Source organism: Mus musculus, chromosome X (genome assembly GCF_000001635.26).
Source record: "Mus musculus strain C57BL/6J chromosome X, GRCm38.p6 C57BL/6J".
Taxonomy (NCBI): Eukaryota; Metazoa; Chordata; class Mammalia; order Rodentia; family Muridae; genus Mus; species Mus musculus.
Genome location: NC_000086.7, coordinates 17239793 through 17264486, shown reverse-complemented (window position 1 = coordinate 17264486; position 24694 = coordinate 17239793). Strand labels below are relative to the sequence as shown.

The window sequence follows — 24694 nt, the reverse complement described above, 5'->3', positions numbered from 1 at the left end:
ATTCCTGTCTATGCTGTTGCTTTGGGGGGAGGCTTGAGGGGCCTTCTATGCTCTTCCCTCTCAGCTGTGCATCTGCCATCATTGATATCACAGTAATAGTAGCCCCCAAGCTCTTCACAGAAGGAGAATGGAGTTTCTAGCAACAGCACGAACCATGAGCATGTTCATTCAGAATTTTAGGATTAGCAGATATAGGAAAGAAAGATGGTGATGAGATTTGAGAGAATAATAATAATAATAGGAAAGAAAGATGGTGATGAGATTTGAGAGAATAATAATAATAATAATAGGGTAAAATGCTGGAGAGATGTCCTGATAGTGGCATGTAAGGTGTTCTTGTTGAAGGCTAGGATTTAGTTCTTGGCACCAACATCAGACACTTACAACTGCTTCCAACTCCAGTTCCAAGGGACCCACAGCCTCTTTCTGCATACCAGGCATCAACATGGTGCACATACATGCATGTAGACAAAGCATTTATACACATAAAATAATAGAAGACAGGAAAGATCTTTTTTTGGGGGGTATATGGATGTGGAACATCAATTGGATTACTTTTTAGGTTTTGTTTTTCAGCAATCTAAGGAAAGGTAAGACATCTTTTTCCACTGCATTTAGTTGTCAGGCTCTTTTGCTAAGACACTAATACAATAGTGAGACTCAGCTACATTGGCTTGACTTTGTATCAAAGTGCTAAGTCAGTGCATAAGGCTCATGTTTAAGCATAGTATAATCACCATTACCTGTTAGCTAACAGTTGACTTTTGTCCTCTCTTGACTTCCTATTAAAGTTCCTGTTTATTAGAAAACATTCATGCTGGAACACTGCATATTGTTTCCTTCATTACCTGTGTCTTTCTTGATCTTCTGTCCCTTTTGCAGACTCACTTTAATTGTGGTGTTTGTTTTTTCTCTTTTCTTTTTTTAAATTTTATTAGATATTTTCCTTATTTACATTTCAAATGCTATCCCGAAAGTTCCCTGTACTTCCCCCCTCCCTGCTCCCATACCCACCCACTCCCACTTTTTGGCCCTGGCATTCCCCTGTACTGGGGCATATAAAGTTTGCGTGTCCAATGGGCCTCTCTTTCCACTGATGGCCAACTAGGCCATCTTTTGATACATATGCAGCTAGAGACATAAGCTCTGGGCGTACTGGTTAGTTCATATTGTTGTTCCACCTATAAGGTTGCAGACCCCTTTAGCTCCTTGGGTACTTTCTCTAGCTCCTCCATTAGGGGCCCTGTGTTCCATCCAATAGCTGACTGTGAGCATCCACTTCTGTATTTGTCAGATACTGGCATAGCCTCATACGAGACAGCACTTCTCCATACTATCTTTTAAAATTGCATTTGTTTGTTTAAATAAAATTTATTATTTTAAAACATATTTGTGAGTGTGTGTACACGTCTGGAAGTCAGGGGACAACTTGTGGGAGTGAGTTCTCTCCTTTACCATGTGGGTCTCAGGATTCCAACTTAGGTCGTCAGGCTTGGCAACAAGCATCTTTTCCCACTGGCTATTTCACTGGCTTCCATATATGATCAGTGCATTTTCTCAAGCCCCAATAATAATTTTTGCACCGTCCTTTGAGCAAGTTAAGTAGAGCTTCTGTGATAGCCCAAAGGGTTTGGCCAAGTTTCCTCTCAACTGTCTCAGTCTTTTTTTTTTTAATTTTAATTAATTTATTTTTACTTATTCCCTTTATATCCCACTCACTGTCCCCTTTCCAGGCTATCCTTTCCCACAATCCTTCTCCTATTACCCCGCTCCCTTTCTCTGCTGTCTTAGTCTTTTACCTTGAAACCTTGGGTAACTATTTCACTTCACTTCCCAAACCTTGACTTCTATAAGAAAAGGATCACAGTCTGACCTACTTTACAGAAAGAAAAGAGATAAGCGGTATAAAAATAAACAAAACATTTCAGGGACCATTAGCACTTGGGAACCTGAGGCAGGGGGATTATGAGTTCAGGCAGGCTACACTCTATAGTGAGACCCGATCTCAAGCCCCTATTTTTAAATTAGAAAAAAAAATCAATGTTGGTTATTTTTATTTAGATTTCAATACTTAGTGCCTAGCATAATATCTGATGAACGACAGGCATTCAGTAAAATATGCTGAGAAGCATATTGCTTTTAAAAAGTTGTGTATTTGTGCATGGTCAGAGGACTTTACTTTTGAGATGTGTTGATTAGCAACATGATTTTCTCTGAATACATAGAGTGACTGTTACTAAGTTTTTTTTTTATCTACCTCAAAAGTTTAAATTTAGCAGTTTTTCTATACCTTGGCTAGTTTATGTTGTTTTAGCAAAGGAGACTGTTGGCTGCAAATACCTACTCTGTGATTTAGTTGTTGATACATTTCTGGGTATTGAAATACTTAGCAACCACTAGGTTATTCCAAAGTACTGGGGGACAAAGGGGTTTGGTTTATTGGGTAACTGCTAGAATTATAACCATATTGATTGACTATGGCAGTTTTTAAGCTTGTTGGTTAGTAACATAATTTCTCTTCGATAGCTTGGCTTCCTTGTTTTAATTCTAATATAAATGTAGAATATTAGGGAATAATTTTATTCATGTGTGTGAATTTATGTACACACATGTGAAAAAGATTGCTTGTGAAAGCCAGAAGATACATCAGATTCCTTGAAGTTGTGAGTTATGTTTGTAAGAAGCCTAACATGGGCTAAGATCCAAACATCAGATCCTAAACTTGCCTGCTCTCCAGCCCCAGGAAATCTTCCCACAGTAGTTCTGGATCTCTTTTCTTACTAATAGCAGGTGTATTTTAATTGCTTTGCTCTGTAGACTCTACAAGAATATGAAGACAGTATTTTAAGCTGCCAGCTTTGTATCCTATACTGACTTATATATTATTCAGTATTTTTATAAATTTCATATTCTACCCACAGCTATAGTATATATACTTTCCTTAATCCTTTAAATAGTGCTGCAATATCTTGTGATCAACTAATGCCAATTTTCTAATTTTTCCTAAAAGGTGAATAACAAAAAAGTGGTTTATAACAGTTATATAGTTAATTGGTGATTGAGATACAAGAATATTCCCACATTTGAGATATTTCCCTTTCTTCTTTTATGTACTGTAAAGCCCCATCTTGAAGCATAATAAATATGCTAATGTTAATGAATGCTTATGATATCTGTGCAGGTACATTTCTTCTTAAACCACAGATTTAGTCATAAAAATTGGTAGGTTAATTATAGATTTATGTTATTTTTTATAAAGTAAAAAAATCCTGTGGAAATCATCTTCCTATAATTTATCCCTCTGGTTATTCAGTTATTTAACTTATTGATATTCTTTTAGTTCAACGATCTAAATGAGACTCAGAATTTGTTTCCCTAAGATATGTATAAACATAGTATCCATAGAAACACAAATTTTTCGAAAATGGGAAAGAACTAGAATTTAGAAATTATGACTTGAGTATTGATTTCAATATGTACTCTCACTTCCACAATCCCAATTGAAATGACTGCAAAGTTTAAAAAGAAGAAATTACTTTAGTGTTGGAAGCTGGAGTGGAGGTAGGGATGGGGAGGTGGGGAGATATAGAAGGTTCATGTACATGGGACACACTTTTGAGGAATTGCTACTTAACAACTGAGTGTAGATGGGGGTGCATTCTAAATATACACCAAAACTAACATGTCATTTTACTTGACTAAAAAAACTGAAATGGGGGGGGCGTCAGAATAATATGCATGAGACTTTTAATCTGGTTTATGTTTGCAAATGTTGATGGCTTAAGATAACCATCAAAAGTCCAGAAATATACTGAGCTCAAAGCAGAGCTTGCAATTACGGTCTTTCTGTGACACAAAGCAGTAGTACACAAAAGACTAGCCACTTTGTTCCTGGACTAAAGGTCAGGCCAATCTATGAAATGTTTATATGAAAAAATTAAAAGGAAGATTTTCCTGCTAGGTACTATCCACGCCCCCCTCCCCAATTCTTTTTCCATGTCACACCTTAATTTGTATCAGTTCCACTCTAAGAAAGGGGGATTTAGGAGCATCAGGATGGATGGGGAAAACTGCAATATTTAGGAGGCAATCAAACCTGATAGCCTGTTCAGCAATGAACGACGACGAAACCCAATATGAGACTTCTGAAAAGATACAACGTAGATGGGGGGAAAGTTCAAAACAACAAAACAAAACAAAACAAAACAAAAAAAGGAATCTCATTTCAAAAGTAGGTTTTGGGGGCTGGAGTCAACAGTGGCTCAGCAGTTAAGAAGACTGTCTGCTTTTGCAGGAGACCCCACTCAGTACCTAGTACCCATTTCAAAGCACCTCCAGGGTATCTGATACTCTCTTGTGGATTTCTAGGGTACTTGTACTCAATTGCACACACCCACCCCCTGCATATATATTTAATTGCAACACAATAAGGCTAGATGTATGCCTTTAATCCTACTACTTGCGGTGGGAGCAGAAGTATGTTGATTCGCAGTTTGAGGCTAGCCAAGGCTGCTTAATGAGAGCCTGCCACAAACAAACAAACAGACAGTATGTTTTCTTTAAGAAATGACTGTTTTGGGTTCTGATGCAAGTTGTGTTTTCTCTTGAACAAGTGGAAAGGATACAAAGAAAGCAGTGAAAACCCTGAGAAGCGAGAGCTGCAAGAGGAAACAGAACAGAAAGTTAAAAATGCTGCCGAATAAGAAGTGCAGGTTGCTGCAGAACGAAAATAATGTAAGCAAACTACAGGCTGCACCATGTGAAGAAAAAAAAATGGGAGAATGGAATATTAGGAAGAAAAGTGATAGTATCTCTTAAAAGTCAAGTCTAAGAACAACAAGATGACAGTTTAGAAAGATGGAGATTCAAAGCCAAGCAGATTAAGCATACTATAAGAAAATAAAAACTACATTTTTTTTTGAACTACAGAAAGAACTAGGCCTGCAAAGTGAGTATGTATACTGTACCAAGTCCCTGAGGGGGAAAAAAACCCAGTAAATTATACATATTCTGATAGTTTTATACTACAGTAATACAAAGACTGATAAATGATAAATGGGAAATGATAAAACACTGCTAGAAATGGTACTTCCAGCCTAAAGCAGTGTGTCTCAACTGTCCTAATGCTGCGACCCTTTACTCCAGGTCCTCATGTTGTGGTGACGCCAAACCATAAAATTATTTTGATTCTTTGTAAGTGTAATTTTGCTATTATGTTTCATAATTTAAATATGTGACATGCAGGATATCTGATATACGACCTCCAAAGGGCATCAAGCCACACTGAGGGATGCTGCTCTAAAGGGAGGAGCTGCATTATTAAATGCTGTGAGCCAACAGAGTAATGTATGTATCTCTTTTTTTTTGTTTGTTTGGTTTTTTTTGTTTTTTGGTTTTTTGAGACAGGGTTTCTCTGTGTAGCCCTGGCTGTCCTGGCACTCACTTTGTAGACCAGGCTGGCCTCGAACTCAGAAATCCGCCTGCCTCTGCCTCCCGAGTGCTGGGACTAAAGGCGTGCGCCACCACGCCCGGCTATGTATGTATCTCTTAAGAGGAACAAGTTTGTGACCAGAAATTTTATAACCATGCAGCATACCACTTGAAGATACACTGCAGCCAATTAAAGAAATTAAACAAATCAAGCCAGGCATGGCAGTTCACACCTTCAATCCCAGCATTTAGGAGAAAGAAGCAGGTGAATTTCTGAGTTTGAGGCCAGCCTAGTCTATAAAACAAGTACTAGGACAGCCATGACTATACAGAGAGACCCTATCTTGAAAAACAAACAAACAAACAAACAAACAAACAAACTAGTCAGTCAATACGTAGTTAGGAAATAGAAATAAATTAAAAGCACAATTAAACATTTTAAGCATTTATTGAAAAACAGAAGGATAACAAATGGACTCCATATACAATATAGAAACAGGAAATAACATACTAGTTTTGTTCAGATGAATTTCAACCATTATTAATGTATGGGATGCTTGAAATTATTTCTTAAAAATTATAGTAATAGTTAAAATCTGTTGACCAGGAGGAGAAAGAAATTGTCTCTATATCATCTTTATCACCTTTATGACCTCGGAATGTTTTTCATTTAACTCTGTTTTAAAAATATATGCTCTTTGTAGTTCTTGGGAAACTTAAAAGGATCTAGATAGAATTCAAGATCAGCTTGGGTTATATAGAAAGCCTTGTTTCAAATTAAAAGGGGAAAATGATGTGAAGTAGTTTTGACTTAAATTACCAGAATATTAAAAATCTATTTAGCCGGGCGTGGTGGTGCATGCCTTTAATCCCAGCACTCGGGAGGGAGAGGCAGGGATTTATGAGGCCAGCCTGGTCTACAAAATGATTTCCAGGAAAGCCAGGGCTATACAAAGAAACCCTGTCTGGAAAAACCAAAAAACAAACAAAAAACCAAAAAACCAAAAAAAAAAAAAAAAAAAAAACCAAAAAAACCCCAAATAAACAAAAAAACCCCAAAATCTCCTACTTATTACTGACAACATTTTGGTGGTATATAGTCGTTAAGTATGAGAATTCCTCTTATAATCAGAAAACAAGTTACTTAAAATAATATGCAAGTTAGTATAGCTATATGAGAACACTTATATAAAAGATACCATCAGTAGTGGGTTTTAGGAAATAAAAATGGGACCTTTTCCCATTCCTTGTCATATTATTTGTAATGCATTATGAATCTTTATAAAGGGGACTTTCTGAAAAGAAAAAAATTCAAATGTAGCAGAATTATAATTACAGGCAAAAGTTAATGAACCATATAGCTTAGTGCATCAGAGAAAGCACAATGAAACATCAGAGTGCAAAGCAAAACGTTAAGTTTAAAAGCCCAGTTGCATAAAGCAGCAAACAAAAGAAATTTGAATAAGCCCAGGCAGCCCAAGAATTATCTAAATCAAACACATTTCACACTTGTTTGCTTTGAAATAAATACAGAAAAAAGGGATTTAAGTCACAAATTCAGGGGAGTAATGTAGTTTATATGCTAGTAAAGAAACTACTGTAACAAATATTAGCAAAATTGGTTCAGGAATGGATTAGCCAGTAACTATGGAAATATTAGACAACTGGCAGAAAGTCACTCCAAAACTTAGCTACTGTGGTTGGATTACGCCCTCACACTTTACTGTTTCTACCTTGTTTCTTGTTTTTTGTTTTTGTTTTCAATTAGGAATCCTGAAAACTCAATAGTAAGCAGGTATGAATCTTGAAGTTAGATTTAGGTATGAATAAAAGCCTCAAGAACAAAATCATTTGTCTTTAAAGACAAAGTGCCCTATTTTCTGCCTTTGATTTTTCATTATAGACATAGCTGACATTTATTATTTTTGCTTCATATTTTTGTTAAGTGCTGCTGACTGAAACCAGGAACTTCTGCATGCTAAACATACACTGTTACAGAGAGCTCTATCCCAATTTTAAGTGCTCTAAAAGGAACGCCAGGGTTCAGAGAGGTGATGGCTGTTAATAAGTTTGAGGAGCCCTGTGATTCTGGACTAAGTCACCAATGGCTTAGGGATCACTAACAGTAAGTTACATTTCTATACCACTGGCTGCCCTAGTAGGCCTGATACATCTAAAATAGGACAATGGACACACTAAGTACCATACCAAAAAGGGGAGGGGTAAATAATTCTTTGAAGCTCAAAAAAAAAAAAAATGCCTGTTGCTTAAGTACAAAACTATTTACAGGGAACTGGAGATGGCTTAGCTGATCAGATTGCATACTAACTTTGCAGAGGACAGAGTTCTCTTCCCAGAAGCCATATTGGTTGGCTCATAGTTGCTTGTAATTTCATTTCCAGCAGATCTGACACCTTCCTCTTGGTCTTTAAAGGCACCTACACTCACATGCACATACCTTCACATTTTTTTTTTAAAAGCTGGACATGGTAGTGCTAACTTTCAATACCTAAACTTTCAAGGAAAAAGAGGCAAGTGGATCTCTTGAGTTTGAGACCAATCAGGTCTACATAGTGAGATCCTGTATCAAAAAGAACAAACAAAAACAAAAAGAAAAACCCCATAGGAAACAACAAAAAATATTCACAAAGTGGCCCAAATCTCATACATTTACAGAATATCTATTTTTAAAGATTCCTTACCCCTAATCATAGACTCTGTAAGTGAAAATTGCTGTTTTTGATTTAGGTCATTCAGATAGGACTATACTGCTCACTCCCATTCCTGAAAAAATATGGTGAAGTGTTCTGCATATTAAGAAATACACTCCAGCCATTTACCATAAAAAGGTAGCAAAAAAAGTAAGTTAGAAAGATAGTTTTCCTGTAGAAGTAACATTATTTTGGAAAGTAAAAATACTTTCCTTATTTGTAGAGCCTATTTATCTGGCTGAATGTGTATTTACAGAAGCAGGTGGTAATATGCTTGCTTATGGGTGCTGCAGGCAGAACCCAGGACTTTTCAAGTATCAGGCAAGTGCTCTCTACTACTGAGCCATACCCTCAGTTCAAGATACAATTTTTCATTTACACTTATCTTTGAAATGTTCAACTGACAGTGTCACTTGGCAACGGCATCACTGATTTCCCTCTTTCACAAAGCTAAGGTAACAAGAAAGGTAAATGAAAGAGGATACTGAAATACACTGAATAGAGTTTTGAAAAATGCAATTAAGGGCATACCTACCCACATAGTATGGCTAAGGTAGAATTTCCCAAACTGGTATTTCTGGAGAATTTGTGGTTGAGTTTTATAGCATTAATCTCTAAGAAAAGAAAGAAGTGTCTCTTTTTGGTTATTTATGGTACATGCTAATACATCAAAGAACACATCAAACCTTAAAATTTAAAACAGATAAAAGACTACATATGATTTTATACAACTATTTTCCTAAAATGTGTATTTATAAAACCTTGTTTTGTACAGTATTCTAAAAGGTCAGGCCCCTGTAGGTTGAAGGATACTTTAAGCAATAGCAAATTAATTAACTGGGAAAAAGATACACGGTTCAAAGAATTTTTCAAGTTTGTGTCTTGAAAACTACAATGAAACCAAGCTTGTTACATTCTACTAACTTTTCTAGTTCTGTTAAAACACAGCTTATTTGCATTTAAAACTTTTTCTTCAAAAGACTGGATTCTCAAACAAAGGGGGAAATCTATGATATATTCTGTTATTTATATAAAGTACGATATGCCAGTTTTCTGGTAAGGCTTGCCATACTTTATATTTGGTACCTAAAAGCAGAGTACATATCCCATTATTTTTTGTCTTAGTTTTTACATCAAAGAGGGGCATAATGTCTTATTCTCTATTATTCTCCTAATATCATCTTCCATCCCACATATTATAATTAACTTCCCCCAAATGCTAATGAGGTTAGTTACTAATTTATATGTCAAAAAGTCTTTGCTTACTTCCTAAGTAGTATTCTAAGACTGAGTAAGGTTAAGTATAACAACACTGAAGTTTGAAAGCTTACAACATAGTAAACTATAACTGATGAACGCACAAATGTATTTAAAACATGCTAAATAAGTGCTGTGATTCCAATAAACAAAAGGATTATTTGTCTCTTTAGATTGGTAGTCAGAGATAACATTTCTGTGAATGTGACTTTTGAGCACAAAGACAGATGGAGGTAAGCCATCTTTTCTGGATGCAGTTTTTTACAGGGTAAAAGACCTTTCATTTCTCACCCAAAAATGTGGTATGTATGTTGCCACACCACAGTAAGCTTCATTAACACAAGTATTTTTTCTAAAGTCTGAATCAATTTTCCAATGTTATGATGATGTACTGAGATCTGAAGAGCTTCACAATTACATTTTAAGTTCAGATTCAAGACTCTCAGTGGTTCACACTCAACCTTACTTGGTTCTTAACACTTGCAGCACCTCCAGAGTCTCTGTTCCCATCTTACTGCAGTCCAATCAGAAGTAGATATATTAAGGAGCGATTTTGAGGAAGGCATCTTGTCCAGATACTCTCTACTTTTATGAACTCAGAATAGATTATTAAGATAAAGGTGTTCAAAATCCTTTGATTTTGTCAGGCTAACACTTTTTCAAGACTCTTGACTGTGTCCTTTCTTTTTTAAATGTTGTAGAGGTAAGAGGTATTCTCCCGCAAGGTGGCCAGGACATGAGACAGTGGCTTATTTTTGATTCTGGCAATTTCTTGCACAGTATGCAGGCCCATGCCTGGATGGGCATATTGGCAAAGGCTTTTGGGAACATGGCGAGGCAGAAAGTAAGGAGCATCAGTTTCAATAAGAATTCTCTCCAGTGGGATTTTTTTTAGAGCCTCACGTGCCTGCCAGGCATTAGAATAAGTCAGAACTGCTGTGAAGCCTACAGACATGTTAGGAAAGTACTCTAGCAGTGGCTCAATGAGTGGGTAACTGCCAGTGAAGCAATGCCTGTGAATCTTATAGTCACAAGGCACACATTTTTTCATGATGCCCATTAGATCTTCATCAGCCTCTCGGCAGTGAATCACCAAGGGCATCTTCATAGATACAGCTAACCGCAGTTGTCGCTCAAAAATCCTAAACTGCTCTGAGACAGGTGTGGTGCACTTGTAAGAGTAGTCCAAGCCCATTTCTCCAAAGGCCACAGCCTTGGGGTGGCGCAAGGCAAACAAGAGGTTTCTTTCATGATGCTCATTGTAGTAACGTGCGAAATGAGGATGACATCCAAAGGCACCCCAAACCAGATCTTCACTCAATAGCGCTTTCCATAGACCATTTCTTAGGGTACGGGGATCACAGAAATCAGTGATGCAGCCCTGAAATTCCTTAGGAAAAGTATAGCTATAAATTTCCCTGAATTCAGTAAAGCTTCCTTGAAAGGACAACTTGGAAAACAGCATGTCCAAGTGACAATGAGTATCGATGAAACCTTCCATTTGGCTTTGATTTCCACTTGGCAGGAAATCAGATGCACATGCTCCAGCTCCCTGAATATATGGCAGCTCATTCTCTTGATATGTGTTCTTTGCCTGTGTTTCTGTGCCTTTGGAAGATAAAATTACGCGGGAATTACAGTATTCCTTATCATCTTTTCCCTGCAAACGACCGCTTATCTCTTCAGAAGTATAGTAAGAATAGCCAACTGGGATGTCTTTCCTGACTCTCTCATTCCTGGATGTGGTAGGACTAGTACAAGGGTTGGTATTCTGAGGGCTAAAGTATGAACTAGGCTGTAGGGAGTCATTCTTATTCTTACAGGATAAAGACTGTGAAATGGCTGGCAGTCTTGGGGAGAATGATGCATCCTGAATGAATCTAGCTCTGGAGGCCTTAACATTAGACCTGTAACTTACTGAAGAGTTGGAGGCCTCAGTCATTCCTCTTTCTTTAGACTTTTGGAATGAAGAGGAATTATCCTCACTCTGATATTTTGGGAGCAGAAGGCTTTTTTCATAGCTGATTGCATTTTTGTCACCAAATAACTCCTCACTAGCTGTTTTAAATCCACGGAGAAGCCATTTCCTCTCTCCAAAGTTGCCTATCTTAGGAAGCTGGGCCACAAAAGGAAGATTTTTAGATAGTCTTCTGCCCATCTTAGGATTCTCCATTCCAGCCCCAGAACATGTTGCCCCTTGGGTCGTAGTAAACTCTGCTGGTGCTTTAGCTCTGGGCTTAGAGGGCTCTTCTTGGAGAATAGTGGGCTCTGCTCTAGGCATTGAAGGCTCTGCTACTCTGGGTACTGGAGGCTTTCCTCCCAGCTTTAGAGGCTCTGCCCTGGGCTCTGCACTAGGCATTGGAGCCTCCACCACAGGCTTTGGAGGTTCCACCATGGGCTCTGGAGGCTCTGCTCTCGGCTTTGGAGGCTCCACGTTGGGATTTGGAGTCCTCCTTTCCCTTCTAGGCTTTGGAGACTGTATTGCCAGAGAGGATGCAGGCTTAAACTCCACTCCAGCCTTGAGGCAGTCCACTCCAGTCTTTGCTCCAGCTTTAAAATGCTCTGCTTCCATCTTAGGAATCTCCAGCCCAGGCTTATGGGGGGCTCCTGCACTGGATCTTGTATTAACACAAGGCCCCCCTTTCCCTATGGGGTCACCAGCTTCCCCTTTTAGGGAATCAGTCTCTCTCTTTCCCTTTGGTACACCAGCCTCCCCTTTTCCGTTTGGGGCACCAGCTTCCTCCTTTCCATTTGGGGCACCAGCTTCCTCCTTTCCACTTAGGGCTCCCGTTCCCTCCTTTCCATTTGGGGTACCATTTAGCCCTTTTGTCCTTGGAGCCATCCCCTTTCCTTCCAGAGAACCTCCCCTTTCTTTTTGTGTTGATTTTCCCAAGATAGCTTTCTGGTAAATCACAGAAGAATCCTGTTCTTGAACTTTGTCCCTCTTTCTCTGAGAGGTTTTTGGTGCCTCAGTCTTATTTTGACCTTCTGCTTCAGTTTCAAATTCAGAATTGTGGGAGCCATGCTTGTTACCACCGTAGGCATCCTCTAGAGAAGCCATCGTTAAGAAACTGGGTGGCAATTTGAAAAGTCAGTCCCCAAAACTGCAGAAAACTGCCCACTGTAGCAGCTACGGAGGCAACTACCCTCACGCCTGAAATTAGCTCTACCCTCACGCCTGAAATTAAGGGGAGAAATTGAGCTATAGAATGTGCCACAGGGGAAATTTCAGAGTTCACAAAGTCTTCCTGGCCTTTTTGGCCCTTGAAGCCCCTAGGGCCTTTAGCCCTCACCAAGTCACTTAACCAAGTCCCCGGGGCAAAACTATTTGCGATGTGAGGGGTTTATAAGTGGGCACCACTCAAATGGTGCTGGAACTCACGCGGCTCCTTCTGCGATGCCTCAGGAACCTTTCTTCTTGTTTCAACTTTGTTCAGGACCTTCCGCCGTACTTTCAAAGTGCTCTGGAAAAACTAGAGATCAGGATTCCGGAGAAGCTTCACACAGCGACCGAACGCCAGGACGAGCTTCTCAGAATGACGAGGATTTTCGACTTTTAGCCCCTGTTTCCTGTTTGATGACATACTTCCGGTTCATCAAACAATGTAACCTTTGGCTTGGGGTTCAGGGCCCCTCCTCCCGACTTTACCTCTACTGGCTAGGAGAGAAATAGTTCAGCCTCTATTGTTCCTCTTATTCACAGTGGATAGGCCAGAAGCCTGGAGCCCCTCCTCAACCCCACCTCCTTTCTCCATAAGCCTTTTTGTTTCTTGGTTCCGCTTCTTTCTTGTGGCTGGTTATGTGGTCCTCGCTAGACCTCCGGTGGTGAGTTGCCGCCATTTTGTATGTATTTGTGTTATGTCTCCACTTTGTTCGCTCTCTACTCGTGGCTTGTTGCCCTTGCCCCTATTATGAATAATACAGTTGTGTCTTTGAAAACATAATTTAAACCTATGTATTAGCATTTCTCCCTTACCCCTTAAACCTATGTGCCCCCTTTCCCACCCCCTTTCTCCTTTCCCCAACTCTTTTTACAAATGTATTTATTCACTTTACATCATAGTATCAGCTCCCTCTCCCAGTACCCCTTCACTCAGAACACCCCCCCATTCTTCCCTCCTTTCTCTGAGAAGGGGGAACCCCTCGGGTATCACCCCCGCCCCCCCTCCACAAGTTTCTGCAGGACCAGGCACATCCTCTCCCACTGAGGCCAGGCACTGTGGTTCAGTTGGGGAAAGAGATGAACAGGTAGGAAACAGATTCAGGGACAGCTCCCACTCTAGTTGTTGGGGGACCCACAGGAATACCAAGTTGCATGTCTGCTACATATATGCAGGGGTCAAGGTCCAGCCAGTGGGTACTCACACTGGTTGGTGGTTCACTCCCTGGGAGACTGCAAGGGTCCGTGTTGTTGTTTTTGTTGCTCTTCCTGTCCTCCTCAAGTCATAACACCTCCATCCTCACCTATATTTCTTATATTTATGAAATACTGGAATGCCCTTTGGTGTCCTGGCTTCCTATTTCTGTGACCCCTGTGGTATCTTTCCTAGTATACCATGGTCAATCTACCCCATTTTTGTGGGAGGAAAATGAAAGAGGTTGATTTGTTAACATAAAGCTGATAATCTATCAAGTATTTAGTCCCCTTCCTACATTCTCCCTCTTTTCAAATAGCATAGGTATAGTTTTAAAAAAGTATAACTAAACTTACATACTTCCTATATTTTTGGTTGTGAGCTTATCCTTTAGCCCACTTAGATACTTCTTAAAACAATTATGACATATAACCATTCTTTGTAATTTTTAACTTAACATTTCTGCATGTCTCAAGTAATTTTATTATTACTATATGGTTCTTAAAACTGTATTAGTGAGTTTATATATCCCAGGAACTACATACACTTAATTTACCAAACTATTTCGTTTCAAACCTTTTAGACCCCCCCCCCCATTCTACTCTTTTTCCCTTATAATTAAAAAATGCAGTAAAATATCTTTGCAACATTTAAGATTTCTAGTTTGATTTTTCCCTCTCTTTAGGCTATGTGCCCAGACTTCCCGAGTCTCAAGAAGGATAGGTTTAGGATTTTTAAAAATTGTTCCACATTGTCTCAGAAGAACTGCAATATTTAAAAATGTTATATGAACTGAGGCATGGTGGTTCTTTTGTAATACTGCAATACCAGGTGATCAGAAGTTCATGGCCAGCCTGGAACAGAAAAATAATATGTTTCAGGATAAACCCAAACCCTCCATGATTAACTATCCTTTTAACAGAAGAAACATACAGTAACAAACTTGAGGCCTCTGGCAATTTTAATTGGATGTATCTGGTAATTTCTTAAAGTAAACATTTCATTTGTTTTTCTAATTTCTTTTATATAGTCTTTTTTTTTATAGGTGATTGTTTCCAATTCTAAGAAGGAGCAAAGTGTCCACACTTTGGTCTTCGTTCTTCTTCAGTTTCATATGTTTTGCATATTGTACCTTATATCTCGCTATACTAAGTTTCTGGGTTAATATCCACTTATCAGTGAGTACATTTCATTGAGTTCTTTTGTGATTGGGTTACCTTACTCAGGATGATGCCCTCCAGGTCCAACCATTTGCCTAGGAATTTCGTAAATTCATTCTTTTTAATAGCTGAGTAGTACTCCATTGTGTAAATGTACCACATTTTTTGTATCCATTCCTCTGTTGAGGGACATCTGGGTTCTTTCCAGCTTCTGGCTATTATAAATAAGGCTGCTATGAACATAGTGGAGCATATGTCCTTCTTACTGGTTGAGACATCTTCTGGATATATGCCCAGGAGAGGTATTGAGGGATCCTCCGGTAGTACTATGTCCAATTTTCTGAGGAATCGCCAGACTGATTTCCAGAGTGGTTGTACAAGCTTGCAATCCCACCAACAATGGAGGAGTGTTCCTCTTTCTCCACATCCTCGCCAGCATCTGCTGTCACCTGAATTTTTGATCTTAGCCATTCTGACTGGTGTGAGATAGAATCTCAGGGTTGTTTTGATTTGCATTTCTCTGATGATTAAGGATGTTGAACATTTTTTCAGGTGTTTCTCAGCCTTTCGGTATTCCTAGGGTGAGAATTCTTTGTTCATGTAAAAATTATTATAAAATGCCAAGTTTGTTTCTTTTCATATTTTCCATTTTATTTTCTTTAAATCCTAGAATTCCGTACAGTGTCCCATCATTCTGTCCTTCTTCCTATGTGCTGTCACCTTCACCTCCTTATTTGTGTGTGTGTCTGTCCTGAAAGAGGTTGATTTGTTGGGATAAAGCTGATACTTAATTAGGTGGAGATATACAGCCAGCTTGTTTAAGTTAGTAATTGTCATTTGTGATTATTTTATTATGTATTAAATTTGTGTACTCAATAGAATCTATTCTCTCTCTCTCTCTTTTTTTTTTTTTTGGTTTTTCGAGACAGGGTTTCTCTGTAGCCCTGGTTGTCTTGGAACTCACTTTGTAGACCAGGCTGGCCCCAAACTCAGAAATCTACCTGCCTCTGCCTCTGCATCCCAAGTGCTGGGATAAAAGGCGTGCACCACCACTCCCGGCTATAGAATCTGTTCTTTATCATCAAATGGTATGTGTCTCAATAATCTGGTTTTGTTCTGTTTTAATAATTGTGCCATTTGATTATAAAATCTGGGTGAGCTAGGTCTCTATTGCTCCTTAATTTTTTGCTGTTGTTATTAATAGTACCTGGCTTATTTTTAATCAGATTTACTAAGAATTATTATGACAGTTCATAATTCCAATGAAACCACCAAATGAAATATTGTAGTCTACATATCCAGAAATATAATTGATTTGTAGTCAAGTTCTGTATCTTATAGCAAATGTTTTGGGTTTTATATGGAACAAAGTTTTAATTAAAACTGCTTTGTTATATAATTTTAAATTTTATTACATTTATTTACCTAATATGTACAAGTGTGTATGCAAACAGGTGTGCATATGTTCATGTGCCACTGTGTACATGAATAGAGGACAATTTGCAGAAATGGATATTCTCTTTCCAGCATGTAGGTTCCAGGTATTGAATTTCAACCATCAGGCTTCATAATCTCTATGTCCTGATCAATCTCACTGGTCCTGTGTAGGATTTTTCTTTTGTATTGCGAGCATATGTCTTCCTGTTATATTTTCTAACTATAATATTTTTATTAGGTCGTGTTTATAATTAAATTTTATACTTTTACCTATTTAGCTTTTACCTGTCTGCCCATAGTGATGTTTTATTTCTTCCTAGTATTTTTATTTCATCTCTTTTTATATTACCTAATTTCTTTCTTTCTTTCTTTCTTTCTTTCTTTCTTTCTTTCTTTCTTTCTTTCTTTCTTTCTTTCTTTCTTCCTTCCTTCCTTCCTTCCTTCCTTCCCTCCTTCCTTCCTTCTTTCCTCCCTCTCTCTCTCTTTCTTTCTTTCTTTCTTTCTTTCTTTCTTTCTTTCTTTCTTTCTTTTATTTTGCCCAACAGGCAGACCAGTTCTTTGAAATCACTTTCACACACTGTGCTCAAAGACAAATGACAACATTCTTATACACATTTGAGGATACCTAGAGTAATTGCTTGGGCCAAAATGACATGTATCCTGGCATGCTTGTTTGTTAAGGAGGTGACTCACTGACAACATATTGTGTCATGGAATGATTTACTGTGATCTGGGTAGCAGAAAGAGATGCGCCTGGAAGAAAGTGGGTGGAGATGGAATGAAGGCAGGAAGAGGTGAGAAAAGAGAGCCCTGATAAAAATCCAGTGGGAGGCCCAAGGTGAGCTCACAGGAGGTGATACTTCAGGAGGGTCTAGATTAGAGATGAGCCTGAGGTGAATCCATAGGGCTGGAGCCTGTGAGATGTGGGAGGAAGATGTGGGAAGAGAAAACAGACACTGTGGATTAAAGCAGGGAGAACATTAGAGGGATGGCATGGAGAGGCAACTTCCCAAGTCTGACTTGGAGTTAGGCATAAAGTAATATTGTGGGGAAGCAGGTACGAAGGCACAGAGTGGGCCATTCTAGGCAGACCAGCAAAGGAACCGGGAAGAACAGTAGCCATGTGAGCACCTGAAGCTTGGGTCTTCGTGCCTTGAGGATCTTGGGCCATCTGAGCCTGGAAAGACACCTGGCTTTACTTGCTCTGGTTCCAAGAAACAATGCAGATCATCAGTTTAGTATCTTCTCTCTGGGACCAGCCTGAGTGGGATACAGAGGGCAGTAGGAAGCTTCTAGAAGCTTCACCACCAATTGGTCTGAATCTGTGTTCATTAGGGATTTCCCCTGGAACCTCAAATGTAGAGGTGTTCCCAGATAACCCCACTCTGCCCTTAGACACTGGGTAGCACAATTATCAGTTTTCTTAGATGTCAATCCTCTCAGGGAGGTTGTGCTGTACTCTAAGAGGTGCTTCACATTTATAAGGCTTCTCCCCAGTATGAATCTTACAAGTTTTAGATCACATAGTGTCTCATTTCTGATTTTATATATAGTCTCTCTTGGTGAGCTCTTCTGAATTTTTACTTATTTAAAGCATTTTTAGATTGATTTTTTGTGATTTTTTTTCTTTGAATTTCATCTATCTGTGGTATTAGATTTTTTGCACTCTACTGATTTTCTTTATACTGTTATTCATACCTTCTTTAGTATTTCATAACTTACCTCAGAGTTCCTTTCTTATAAAATGGAGCCTAAATATTTTTATTAATATTTTTTGTGGTTCTAGAATCAAACCCAGGTCTTTTTATATACTCACTTGTGCTATATTCTCTATCTTATCTCATCTCTGACCCATTCATCTTCTCTTTTCCTCTTTATCTTATTGCCCCACCCCAGCCTTTTCTTGTGGGCAGGGTCTTACAATGTTGTCTAGGTTGGCTTGGAAAATCTGTGCTTAAGTAGGGAGCCTTAGCCTCTTGAGTGGCTGGGACTACAAGTGTGTACCATCATGCTCAGCTTCCTAAACATTTTAAATTTCAACTGACCCGTGACACTGATCTCCCTTTTTCAAAGTGTCAAGCCTTCTTGGACATTATTGGTATTTTATCTTTCCTAATAGCTTCTCTAGAAATTGATATGTAAGATTTTGACACTTGGAGTTTGTTTTCTTGAGACAGGGTCTCACTGTGTTGTTCGGATTCCCAATGTTCTATACCCCAAGTCCTGTCCCCCTTAGCACTGGGAATGGAGGTCCCAGACATTAGACCTGTCTTACATTTAGATGTTAGTTCTTGAGTAAATAATCCCTAAAACTTATGCATTGATTACTCTAAACCCTCATTTAAAAATATGTAATTTGTTCTGAGAGATTAGGCTGTTGCTTTAGCCTTATAATTATAAGTCCTATCTTTTTATGGATAGTAGACAGACTTCTGCATGCAATACTATTTCATGTCAGTGCTTCACTAGACAGTAATCGCTGATAACAATTTAAGGGTAAGATAAGAATCAAAATGAATGTTAAAATCCAGCTTGGACTATGTAGTCAAAAGCAAATAACTGAGTTGGCATGAAAATAATTTTAACTTTTTCATTGAAAACTAAAATTGTACTGTGTCAAGTTATTGCAAGTCACCCATCAAAATGTACTTTTTTTGACTGCTTTGAATTTCTCGACTTTATTTATAACATGATCCTAAATCTAGAAATATAAACCTTAAATTTTTCCTTCCAAAACTGTTTTTCCTCATGTACCTTTTTTTTAAGAGCTGATTTTATATCCTGTAATCTGTATGATTAAAACTCTCCAAATACCTTGGTGATCAGGGAGGTAACCTAGTATAGTAAATACTGTGGCGACTTTTGAAGTGTGTGAGGAAATAAAGATTACATATTATACCAAATGCCATTCACACTCTGTTTTTAAGAAAATAGCATTTCTTTTTAAGAAGGAGGGCTGGAAAATTCCTCAGTGGGTAGAGGTGTTTGCTGCCAAGGCTGCAGAGCTGAGTTTGATCCGCAGAACCAGCATCAAGTAAGGAGAGAACTAGTTTTTCAAGTCGTATTTTGACCCCTATGATGTGTACATGTACGCACATGTACACACACACACACACACTTTAAAAAAAGAAAATTTCAAGCATTTGTGTCCTCTAGGTTTAACTCGGAAATTATAAAACCTTTTATCATCATCTCCACTATTTTTTTGTTCTTTTTAGAGACAGACTTTTACTTTATAGTTTCAGTATATAGTTTCAGCATGGAACTCTTTGTTGCTATGAACTGGCAGCAATCCTTTTGCCTTAGTCTCCCAAGTGCTAGAATTATAGACATTAATTACTAGACTAGACTTATAGTTATGTTTCTATACATTTTCATTTCTAACAGATTTTAAATTCCCTCTTCTGAATTCTTTGATAGATGGAATTCATTTACCTTGGTGAAATCACTTACTTTTGTACTTGTTTGGTGTGGGCACATATTTAGAGATCAGAGGACAACTTTTGGGAGTGTGATATCTGCTTCCACTTTGTTTTTGAGGCGAGAACTCTTGTTTCTGTCACTATATTACATACCTGCATCTTTGGCTGATTTTCCTGTCTCAGCTTTCTATTTGGCCATGAGTACTGCAATTACAGATCTAAAATGGCAAGGTATATTAGAATCAGAAGCTGGGGAAAGAGAAGCTAAACTCAGGGCCTAGAGAGGTTAAGGGTAAGTAAGAAGAGCCTTAACCTCTCCAGGCAATGAGCTTAGCTTCCTCTGGCCACTTCTCTATCTTCTATTCCTCACTAGCTTTCCTCCTCTCTCTCTTTTGTCCTGTGGCTTGATTTAGTGGCCATGCCTAGTGTACTTTCTTTTCCTGCTCTGCATTCTCTGGATGCCTCTGGCTGTACTTGCTCTCTTATATACAGTAAAAACTTTCTCCTGAACCATACCTTGGAGTGGTCATATCCTCATTTTTATTCAGTGTTTTAACTGTTTCTGATTTTTTACCATAACCACTTTAGAATCAATTTCATTCCCCATTCACATGTCAGTGCTAGATTATTTAGCTTCCTGGAGAAATAGCAGGTGGAGTATCCATGCTCTTAGAAGGCTTTCAGATTGGTCTTTTTGAGCTAAGTCAAGGCAAGCAATCAGTAAGACTAAGTCTCAGAATAATTTTATTCTATAGCTAAAGTAGCTTTGTGCTGTTTTTAATGAGAAAAATAAAGTTTTGTTCATCATGAAAGAAAAAGTATTTCGTGCTTCTAACACACACTGTGAATCCTATTTTGAGATTCCAAAGATGGACAAAGTTTACTTTTTTGAAGAACTGAAAGAAGGAATTATTAATTTAATATAATTTTGTTATTGATGTTGTAACCAGACTGCGGTGAAAGTCAAATAATTTTCACTTACTATTACTGAGATTGGTATATTTGTTTTCTTTAGCTGATATATAGAATGTCTTGGAGAAAACCAAATTTCTTCTTTAACAAAGGTTGTATAGGACATAGTTTTATTAATTTTAAGTTTGCTGTTTTTTTCACAGTTTATAATTATGGTTCCAACAGGTGTTATCTTTTGATGCCTATTTGGAAGATGAAATATCTGATAAAAGACAAGAAATCTTTAGAATAAGATACTACAAAATCTATTTCTACCTTGAAGATGACACCATTCAAGTAAATGAACCAGAAGTGATAAATAGTGGACTGCCTCAAGGTATCTATTTAAAACTGCAACATGATATTTTTGCTTTCAACTCCTGCCTTTATATATTGTCTGTCTTTAGCTTTGTGAAAGATCCCATGCTAATACTTAGGCATCTCAGTTATAGGCAGCAGTGAATGTAAACATGATGTTAGCCTGTAGTTCACAATAGTGACATATATTTCTGCCACTTATAACTCAACATAGGCCATTTTTGCCCTCCCCCTAGTAATATGCTATATTACTGTATCTAGTATAGTAAACTTTCCTGTGTCTATGACCATGTATTTAAAGCTTTTGGTTTCTTTAGTGTCGCTATATCACCCCAGTACCATCATCCAGGATGCTATTGCTTCTTTCTTGGGAGAAAAGAAAGCTCTTCTCACTTATATATACTATCATATCATCTGCAAATAGTGATATTTTGATTTCTTCCTTTCCAATTTGTATCCCCTTGATCTCCTTTTGTTGTCTAATTGCTCTGGCTAGGACTTCAAGAACTATATTGAATAGGTAGGGAGAAAGTGGACAGCCTTGTCTAGTCCCTGATTTTAGTGGGTTTGCTTCAAGTTTCTCTCCATTTAGTTTGATGTTGGCTACTGTTTTGCTGTATATTGCTTTTATTATGTTTAGATATGGGCCTTGAATTCCTAATCTTTCCAAGACTTTTATCATGAATGGGTGTTGGATTTTGTCAAATGCTTTCTCAGCATCTAATGAGATGATCATGTGGTTTTTGTCTTTGAGTTTGTTTATATAGTGGATTATGCTGATGGATTTCCGTATATTAAGCCATCCCTGCATGCCTGGGATGTAGCCTACTTGATCATGATGGATGATTATTTTGGTGTGTTCTTTCATTCGGTTAGTGAGAATTTTATTGAGTATTTTTGCATCGATATTCATAAGGAAAATTGGTCTGAAGTTTTCTTTCTTTTGTTGGATCTTTAGTGGTTTAGGTATCAGAGTAATTGTGGCTTCATAGAAGGAATTGGGTAGAGTACCTTCTGTTTCTATTTTGTGGAATAGTTTGAAGAGAATGGGAATTAGATCTTCTTTTAAGGTCTGATAGATTTCTGCACTAAACCCATATGGTAGTATATAGAAGTGACCCTAAAAATTCAACCAGAGAATTCCTAAACCTGATAAACAGCTTCAGTGCAGTAGCTGGATATAAAATTAACTTAAACAAATCAGTGTCCTTTCTCCACAGAAAGGATAAACAGACTGAGAAAAAATTAGGGAAACAACACCCTCACAATAGTCACAAATAATGTAAAATGCCTTGGTGTGACTCTAACTAAAGAAGTGAAAAATCTGTATGATAAGAACTTCAAGTCTCTGAAGAAAGAAATCGAAGAAGATCACAGAAGATGGAAAGATCTCCCATGCTCATGGATTGGCAGGATTAATGTAGTAAAAATGGCTATCTTGCCAAAAGCAATGTACAGATTCAATGCAATCCCCATCAAAATTCCAACTCAATTCTTCACTGAGTTAGAAAAAGAAATTTGCAAATTCATCTGGAATAGCAGAAACTAGAATAGCAAGAACTATTCTCAACAATAAAAGAACCTCTGGTGGAATCACCATGCCTGACCCCAAGAGCAATTATAATAAAAACTGCATGGTATTGGTACAGCAACAGACAGGTAGATCAGTGGAATAGAATTGAAGATCCAGAAATGAATCCACACACCTATGGTCACTTGATCTTTGACAAAGGTACTAAAACCATTCAGTGGATAAAAGCTACAGCATTTTCAACAAATGGTGCTGGCACAACTGGTGGTTATCACGTAGAAGAATGCGAATTGATCCATTCTTATCTCCTTGTACAAAGCTCAAGTCTAAGTGGATCGAGGAACTCCATATAAAACCAGAGACTCTGAAACTTATAGAGGAGAAAGTGGGGGAAAGCCTCAAAGATATGGGCACAGGGGAAAAGTTCCTGAGCAGAACAGCAATGGCCTGTGCTATAAGATTGAGAATCAACAAATGGGACCTCATAAAATTGCAAAGCTTCTGTAAGGCAAAAGAAACTGTCAATAAGACAGAAAGGCCACCAACAGATTGGGAAACGATCTTTACCAATCCTAAATCAGATAGGGGACTAATATCCAATATATAAAAGAACTCAAAAAACTAGACTCCAGAAAATCAAATGACCCCGTTAAAAATGGGGTACAGAGATAAACAGAGAATTCTCACCTGAGGAATGCCGAATGGCTGAGAAGCACCTGAAAAAAATATTCAACATCCTTAATCATCAGGGAAATGCAAATCAAAACAACCCTGAGATTCTACCTCATACCAGTTAAAATGGCTAAGATAAAAAATTCAGGTGACAGCAGATGCAGGCGAGGATGTAGAGAAAGAGGAACAGGCCTCCATTGCTGGTGGGATTGCAAGCTGCTACAACCACTCTGGAAATCAGTCTGGCAGTTCCTCAGAAAATTGGACATAGTACTATGGGCAGATTCATCAAGACCTCTCCTGGGCATATACCCAGAAGATGTTCTAACTGGTTATAAGGACACATGCTCCACTATGTTCATAGTAGCCTTATTTATAATAGCCAGAAGCTGGAAAGAACCCAGATGCCCCTCAACAGAGGAATGGATACAGAAAATGTGCTACATTTACACAATGGAGTACTACTCAGCTATTAATAACAATGAATTTATGAAATGCTTAGGCAAATGGATAGATCTGGAGGATACCCAAGTGAGGTAACCCAATCACAAAGGAACTCAAATGATATGCACTCACTGATAAGTGGATATTAACCCAGAAACTTAGAATACCCAAGATACAATTTGCAAAACACATGAAACTCAAGAAGAAGGAAGACCAAAGTGTGGATACTTTGATCTTTCTTAGTAGAATGGGGAACAAAATAACCATGGAAGGAGTTACAGAGACAGAAAGTGTGGATCTGAGCTGGAAGAAGGACCACCCAGAACCTGTCCCACCCGGGGATATATCCTATAAACAGCCACCCAACCCAGGCACTGTTGCATATGCCAACAAGATTTTGTTTTCAGGATCCTGATATAGCTATCTCTTGTGAGGCTATGCTAGTGCCTGGCAAATACAGAAGTGGATGTCCACAGTCATCTATTGGATGGAGCACAGGGCCCCCAATGGAGGAGCTAGAGAAAATACTCAAGGGGCTCAAGGGTTTTGCAACCCTATAGGAGGAACAACAATATCTACTAACTAGTACCTCCCCCCAAGCTTGTGTCTCTAGCTGCATATGTAGCAGAGAATGGCCTAGTCAGCCATCAGTGGGAGGAGAGGCCCTTGGTCTTGTGAAGATAATATGCCCCAGTACATGGGGAATGCCAGTGTCAGGAAACAGGAGTGGGTGGGATGGGGGGTGGGGGGGCGGGTAATAGGGTACTTTCGGGAAAGCACTTGAAATGTAAATGAAGAAAGTATCTAATACAAAAATAATAAAAAAAGAAAGCTTCCCCCCCTGTAAATTTCAGGGTGACAATGTTTCTTCTTTCATGATTTTGCTGGCTGCCACATGTGTCATCCTGTTTCTCCTCACCTACTGCTAACACTATGGAAATTATCATGACCTTGATGGTTGTTTAACTGTGACAGTTAGCTTTAGCATTGCTATGACTAATTTCTT

General features: G+C 38.4%; 1 protein-coding gene, 1 long non-coding RNA gene and 1 pseudogene across 4 annotated transcripts in view; 1 reads left to right on the top strand and 2 right to left on the bottom strand.

Annotated features, from left to right (window-relative positions):
* Gm35105 overlaps nucleotides 1–12921 on the bottom strand; it is a 203063-nt gene extending 190142 nt beyond the window's left edge. The window contains exon 1 of the long non-coding RNA XR_001782853.2: nucleotides 12781–12921. This is a non-coding gene — a long non-coding RNA (predicted gene, 35105). The remainder of the gene's footprint in view (nucleotides 1–12780) is intronic.
* Nucleotides 1–24694, top strand: part of Efhc2 (EF-hand domain (C-terminal) containing 2) — a 188001-nt gene that overhangs the window by 55563 nt on the left and 107744 nt on the right. For 2 of the 3 annotated variants that reach the window (XM_006527706.4, NM_028916.5), the window contains one exon: nucleotides 20910–21060. In XM_006527706.4, the coding sequence (XP_006527769.1) occupies nucleotides 20910–21060 (151 nt within the window). Of the gene's footprint in view, nucleotides 1–13004; nucleotides 13224–20909; nucleotides 21061–24694 lie in introns of those variants that run through there. The other variant, XM_017318631.2, reaches the window with a different exon arrangement.
* On the bottom strand, nucleotides 10090–11746 carry Gm14514 (predicted gene 14514; annotated as a pseudogene).